The sequence below is a fragment of the Crocuta crocuta genome, unplaced genomic scaffold (assembly GCF_008692635.1).
Source record: "Crocuta crocuta isolate KB4526 unplaced genomic scaffold, BGI_CrCroc_1.0 scaffold531, whole genome shotgun sequence".
NCBI lineage: Eukaryota > Metazoa > Chordata > Mammalia > Carnivora > Hyaenidae > Crocuta > Crocuta crocuta.
The window spans coordinates 2,434,273-2,441,922 of record NW_027531997.1 but is presented as its reverse complement, the minus strand read 5'-3'; the positions used below and the strand labels follow the sequence as shown (position 1 = coordinate 2,441,922).

At 36.2% G+C, this 7,650-nt stretch overlaps 1 protein-coding gene across 1 annotated transcript in view; it reads right to left on the bottom strand.

Annotated features, from left to right (window-relative positions):
- Positions 1-2,546: 2,546 nt before the first annotated feature.
- The window catches only part of LRCH2 (leucine rich repeats and calponin homology domain containing 2), a 60,575-nt gene continuing 55,471 nt past the window's right edge, over positions 2,547-7,650 (bottom strand). Inside the window, 1 exon segment of the mRNA XM_077775164.1 lies at positions 2,547-2,666. Coding sequence (XP_077631290.1) covers positions 2,547-2,666 — 120 coding nt within the window.

Genomic DNA, 7,650 nt, shown 5'->3' with positions numbered 1-7,650 from the left:
ATTGGAATATCCTCTTGAAGTCTATTTTTCCATAGTAGAGAATATAGACACAAGCTATCAAATACCTAGAAAAGATGGATGCTGTGATGTTGAGAGAAGAAGTAGAGAGAGAGAAAAGAAATCTCAGACTTTAATTTTTTCATTCAACTTTATCCACAGTTTGCATCGGTAATATACATTTAGTGTTCCATTTATTTTTAAATGCATCAGAAAATCAATTATGATAGATCTGTGACCAATACAAAGATTTCTGAATTCTTCAAAAAAGTCACTTAGAAAAGTCAATAAAATAGCATTCTGTAAAGATAATTATTAAACAAATGGTAATGCAGTTTTACTCCTTATTTCAATTCTAACATATCCAACATCACTTCTTTCTTGTGCCATACAGTAATAAAATTTAGCAGAAGTAGCTATCTACTACATTTTTTAGGGCCTAATAAAATATTTGTTTGATTTATTTAACCCCTTGAAATCACAAATCCAATTCAAATAATTATAATCATTCTTAATTCAATAAGTGATGAAGTAAATATAAAATAACCATAAAAACCATTTAGAATAAAATTTACACTTACTTTAAAAACTACTACAAGAAATACATCAGAGCCTTGATAAAGTACGTCCGTGGGGACTATGCTGAGAAACTGACTTAGAGGTGGTAGTGCCGCTTGGCACTACAGTAACCGGACTGACATGACATGACCCTCAGATGGACCCATCGTAAATGGAGTTTTGCTTTGCAGTTGAGAACGCTGTAAGTAAGGTTCTGGTGTATTTTCCCTTTAAAGTAATAACTGACAAGTAAGTGAAATGCAATAAGGAAATGGCCTATAATTTCACTAATATTTCAATGAGAAACAGGAAAATACTTGTGAAATAATAACATCTAGATTGATTCATAAGAGGAAACCTACAGCATGGTAACTGTGAAAGCGGTATGAATGATTGCTGTAGCTCTTAATGGTCACTTTATTTGACACTGTCAAATCTGTACAATAAAAACTAACAACTTAAGATATTTATTTGCCATTTCTTACCTTTATTACCCAAGTTTTCACTAGGGAGACTGATTATGCCAATGAAGTTTTNTATACCATTTGGCACACTAGTTTTTACCTTTTATATATACCCTTTGAAATACCCAGGCCAACACTTTTAATAAGTTGCATCCATATTAAGAGGTAACAAGTGCAAATAATCACATATTTAAGATATGGTACTTGCTTGGCTACTACGAAAGTAATTATACTAACGTTCTTCTAGAGCAAACTGAGTTATTACAGTAATGTTTTTGAAAAATTCCTGCACTACTACCGACATAAATTTATCCATCTCCGAATTAAACAAGGACTTTATGTAACACAGTATACTTATGAAAATATTTATAGAATGATCTGTGTTTAATTCAACATCATGTTAGTTGAGGATCATAAGATTTACAGGATCCACAAATGGCCACATTTCATAAAAAACCTATTCTTCAACTGCTGCTCTCTGAATCTGAATAAAACTAACAGGAATGGCAGCACGCTGACCCAAAGTCCAGACATAAATCCAAACTTTGGCAGTTTTATCAAAATGTCCTCGATAATCAGTACTTTGCTACTTCTCAAAAACCTTACTGCTTTGTGTAACATTTTCAATACAGAAATAAAATACTCTTCAAATAATACATTTTTAAAAAGATGATTAAGTTTTGCAAAATTAAATAGCATAAATTAAGCATATTAACATTGGGATTTTTTTGACAACATGACATAACCAATTTAAGGAAAACTGCAATGGACTAAGTAAAAAACCACAAGTGTCACGATGTGAGGCACACTTAAACCCTCACATATAGCCGACCTTACAAAACTCTACTAAAATATTTTAAAGTTCCATTGATTCCATTAATACATAAAAAGAAATTGCAAAAATGCTTAAGACTATGTAAGAGTCATCAATTACACAGGCACTTCACATGTAAACAGTCTACAGTACAACTGAAAATATTTTGGCACCAACCTATAATACTAAAAGAATTTAATATAAAGCCAGAGTTCTGCATTTTCTACTCATTTTTTTTCTAGAAAACTAAGACCAAAGATTGAAGAAACTGTGTATAAACTAGAATTAGAAGTGTATTAAATAATTCAAATATAGAATAGTTTTAAATCGGTAAAAAAATGATTACCTCATCCAAGTGTTTACTAGTATGCTCTGATATAAAAAATTAAACCTAAGGTGATTATTAAATTGAAACCACATCTTCAATTTTGTATCAATCTGGTTTTTGAAAAATAATCAAGGTTATCAACTGACTCCGTAAAAAGAGAATTTGAATTTGTCAAAAACTCTTATTAAGTGAATCCAGTTTTTCCCCTAAAGGAAGTTTGGGCAATTCAAAATGTAAGTTTGATGTTTTAACATATTTTTTGTAAACCTACAGATTGACCTAATAAAATTATTAATTTTGATTAGACATTCTTATCATGAATTTGAGATACTTGAAATCACTTCAAATAAATGAAACTATACACTTATAATTTTGAAATGTTACATCAAGCCGTAGAAAGCTGAGATGCCTTGGTTGTAGGTAATTCGAGAAGAGCCTGCACGGTGACGCCAACTTTCACAAGACCTCTCTCTTCCAGAATATGATGAGGCAAACAAAGTCTTTCCTGAAAAACACAATAAATGATATCAGAACATTTGTTTTTGTAATAGTGCAGTGAAGCCTAACCAAGTCAGAACTGGATTTTTAAAACATGTTTTCCTGTAAAACTTCAAGTAAGAAGTACACAATTGTAATTAGGGTCTAAACTTTTTATTCTCTTGAGGTGTAACTGACATATAACATTGTATTAGTTTCAAGCATAAAACATAATGATTTGAAATTTGTATACAATACAAAATGATCACCACAGGAAGTCCAGCTAGCATCCATCACCAAACAAGAAGTTAACTTTTAGGATTTACTCTCTTGGCGACTATACATATATTCTACAATATTACTATCGTCACTATGCAATACATTACATCCCCATGACTTATTATTTTATAACTGGAAGTCTGTACCTCTAGAGCCTCCATCACCTGATTTCGCCTACTCCCCAAATCCTCTCTCCCAATTCCCCTCTGACAAATAGCATTCTCTTCTCTGTATCTGTAATGTACATTTTGTTTTATTTTGTTTGTTCACTTGGGGTTTTTTAGAGTTTATATGCTAAGTGAAAACACATAGGATTTGTCTTTCTCTGTCTGCCTTATTTTGCTTAGCATAATTCCCTCAAAGTCCATCCAAGTCACAAATGGCAAGATTTCATTCTTTTTTATGGCTGAGCAGTATTCCACTGTATGTATACCACACTCGTGTCCATTCATCCACCAATGGGACACTTAGGTTGCTTCCATACCCTGGCTATTGTAAATAAGGCCACAATGAACACAGGGGTGCATATGTCCCTTTGAATTGGTATTTTTGTTTTCTTAGGATAAACACTCAGAAGTACAATTGCTGGATCATACAGTATTTCTCTTTTTAATTTTTGAGGATCCTGCCTACTGTTTTCCACGGTGGCTGCACCAATTTACATCCCCATCAACCGGACACGAGGATTCCCTTTTTTCCACATCCTCATCAACATTTCGTCTTTTTGATAATAGCCATTCTAACAGCAGTGAGGTGGTATCTCATTGTATAACTGCTAATGCTAAAATGACTCTTTCAATAGACTTTTATGATATGGGATTCTATTTTACAGGCTGTGTCTTGATCCAAGGTTGATCTGATCCACATAAAGAAGCAAATATTTTAAAGTGAGGCATTCATGCTAGACGTTCCCTAAGCTCCTATGCTGGAGTAGACAGAACACTACATTTCCAGCCAGGAAATCTAAGGGCCATGTGGTATGAAGTACTAAAGGTACTAAAAAATACCCTGAGACTCAGTTTCTTCAACCTGAAGATAAGACTGAATGAGAAACAAACCGAAGAGTCTGGAGGTGGTAGTGCTTTGTAAACTCTTCAGTCTTGTACAAAATTGGCCTCTCTCCTTCATTCTACCCATTCTAAGGTGCCATGGTCTCTAATACATGAAGAGATTCAGTACTTATTTTTGTCTTAAGGTTACTTCCCTCCAGCTTCTAGTGATCTTTGTTGCTTCCTAGTTCAGTGGTCTAGAATTTGTTAAGTGGCACCTGCCTCCTCTTGTAAGACCCCCTCGTGTCATTTGATCTTCAGGCAACTTTGCATTAGGTTTCATTAGCCTTCACTGATCCTCTTCTAATTCCTTTCTGTCTTTTTCTCCTTTTTGTAAGTAATCTCTACACCCAACGTGGGGCTCAAACTCACCACCCCAAGATCAAGAGTCACATGGTCTACCAACTCAGCCAGCCAGGTTGTCCCTCTTCTAGCATTCTCAATGTTTTCAAGAGTTCTGTCTTCACTCTCTTCTCTTTTATACTGTATCTTCTCTTCGGCAGTCTCAAAGCCTTATCAAAATTGCAAGGGTTAACTAAACAAATTTGGTAGCTATTTCTGAAGAAATAACGTGGTCCACTGCTTCAGCTGGGATACACATTCATCTCAGGAAAGTAAGCTAGTAATGGATAGTGTGGGTGGCAAACAGACCATCAACAGGACCCATTTGGTCGATAACTATATACTTGGTTAACACAGTATCTTACAGATCTAGAAACATTACTTCTTTTTTTTCTAAATCCACTGTGTCTTCAGACATGGGAGCCTTGGCAAGACTGGGCTCCTATTCCCAAGTAGTAGTAAGTATATCCCCCACCCTAATGACTTTCAAATCTCTATTTCCTGCCAGGATCTCTCTATTGAGCTCCAGATACAAATATGAACTTGATACAGCCAAATGTATGTCCAACAGACATATCAAAATCAATCTGGCCACAACAGAATTACATCATCACTAAATTGAAGTATCCTTTTATATTCTATACCTGCATCATTAGTACACTATTCAGTTTCTCTCAACATAAACCTCTGGATCCTAATAGTGTTTTCTTTCTTCCTTATTTCCATAAATCATTCACCAAACACTACTGGTAATACCCATTTATCAGAAGCATTCTCAAAACCTATCTTCTTATCTCCATTTTCACACCAACATTTGTTGCCTTCCCAATGTTTTATCTGTTTATTCAAATAATCAATGAAATGTTAGAAAAGAAAAAAAGGTTTCAAATCAACGACCTCAGCTTCCACCACAGAAACTAGAAAAAGAACAAATAAATAAAGCCAAAGGCAAGGAGAAAGAAAGAAAAAATGAAGTTGAGAGAGAAGAGCAATAAAATAAAAACCAGAAAATAATAGGATAAAATCAGTGAAACCAAATGGTAGTTCACTGAGAAAATTTTTCATAATTCATAAACCTCTAGCTAGGTTAATCAGAAAAAAGAAAGAAAATACACAAATTACCTACATCAGGAATAAGAGAAGTAAGATCAGAAGAGATATTACAAATACTAAATTGATAAGGGGACATCATAAATAACTTTATAATAATAAGTTTGACAAACTAGATGAAATAGACAAATTGTCAGATAGTTTACCAAAAGTTCATGCAAGAAGAAACAAAAAACCAGAATAGCCTTGTATCTATTAAAGAAATTAAAACTGTACTTAAAATCCTTTCCACAAAGAAAACTCTTGGCCCAGATGGGTTCATTTAAGAATCTGACCAAATATTTTAAAAAGAAATAATATCAATTCTACATAAAATCTTCACAAAACGTGAGGAGCAGGGAATGCTTCCTAACCTAGTTCATAAGGTCAATAGTACCATGACACTAAAGCCAGGCAAAGATATTAAGAGAAAACTAAAGACCAATATCCCATGAATACAGATGTAAAAAGTCTAAACAAAATTTTATCAACCTGAGTTCAACAATATCACCACAATAACGAAATCTATGATGACCAAGAGTGTTTATCCCAGAAATCCAGGTTGGAGTTAGTATCTGAAAATCAACCACCGTAAGTCACAATACTGTGAAAAGAAAAAGGATGTTATCATCTCAGAAGTTGTAGAAAAAGCTTCTGACAAAATTCAACATCCATTCCTGGGAAGAACTCTCAGCAAACCAGGAATAGAAAGGAATCTTCTCAACCTGATATAGTTCATCCGTAAAGAAAAACAACAGCTAACATCTGCAAAGCATATATCTCACAAAGTATTTTTATCTGGAATATAGAAAAAAAAAAACCCACAACTCAGTAATAAAAAAGTGAATAATCCAATTAATAAATGGGCACAGGGTTTGAAAAGACACTTCTCCAAAGAATATATACAAATAGTCAAAAAGCACATGGACACGCATCCCACATCACTGGTCATTAGGGAAATGCTAATGAAAAGCATGCTGGCTGTGGGCGCCTCATGCCAGTGAGCGCTGCCAGCTTACTGTCAACTTGCCCTGGGCGAGGGCCCCCAATCCAGCTGCAGAGCTGGAGATGCCGGGCACTGTGCTGCATGTCCAAAAACAGTCAGCGGTGGCAAATGGGTCAGAGCCACACTTCAGCTCTGGAGGAAATCTGGGTGCGGGCTGGGGGAATGGGGGCCCTCCAGCCTTTGCACCCCAGGCTCCCCCACCGAGCCCAGAGCCCAATCCCATCCGAGGCAATGGCAGGACTGGGTCCCTAGCTGACCAGGGGCACGGGTGCTGCAGGGGAGGTGACACAGGCATCAGTGACAAGAAACCGAAAGCGGCAGTTGTGAACATCTCCCAAGCACGGTAAATGATGTGACGTTCCCCGGCTCCTCTGAGAATCTCTGCCTGCTCCCTCCTGTCCCCTGCCCTTGACTGTGTCCTTGGGGCCTAGGGACAGAATGAAGAACGCTGAAACAAGTGTTCAAATAAATGCATTGATGAGCGTTCATAGCAGCATTATTCATAATACACAATGAGTGGAAACAGCCCAAATGTCCATCAACTTATAAACTGTAAACAAAATGTGGTATAAATGTTAATCAGTTAGTTAGATATCAGCCAGGAGGGATAAAGCAGTGCTGGCCACACACTCGGAGGCATCCCCAAAGGTTAACAGCCACCTCTAAGGGCTAACAGAACAGGAAAGGCCTAGCCACAGAGTTGGCTCAAAAGGTACAAAGGGTCTTCTAAGAACTGAGCAAGAGCACAAAAGGTTACCTTGTGCTATCCCCTGTTACCTTAGGTTACCTTAAAGTCACAGCAAAGTCTATTAAAAGCTCTTGAATATGCAGTACATAAATAAAAAATAATTATAACAGAATGCATNGAAGCCAAAATGTTAAAAAATCAGCAGCCAACAATCAAAAATGCCAATCAAAGCCAAATTTATACGTAAACAAAGCAGGCTTACAAGGCTGTAGCTAGAGCTTCTCAGGTCCATTGCCATTCTTACTCCGACAGTGGCCTGCTTTCACTCTTGAAAGGGTACTGTACTTATCTACTCGATAAACTCTCCCCATTCTGGTCTTGGACCTCTAATTCATCGGTGCATCCAGGACAAGAACCGAGTGACTGAGTAACCTAGACATACAATCAAATATTCAGCCATAACAATAAAGCACTGCTTTATGCAACAACATGGATAAGCCTTGAAAACATTAGACAAAATGAAAAAAAGCAGACACAAAAGATCCCATATTGTAGGATT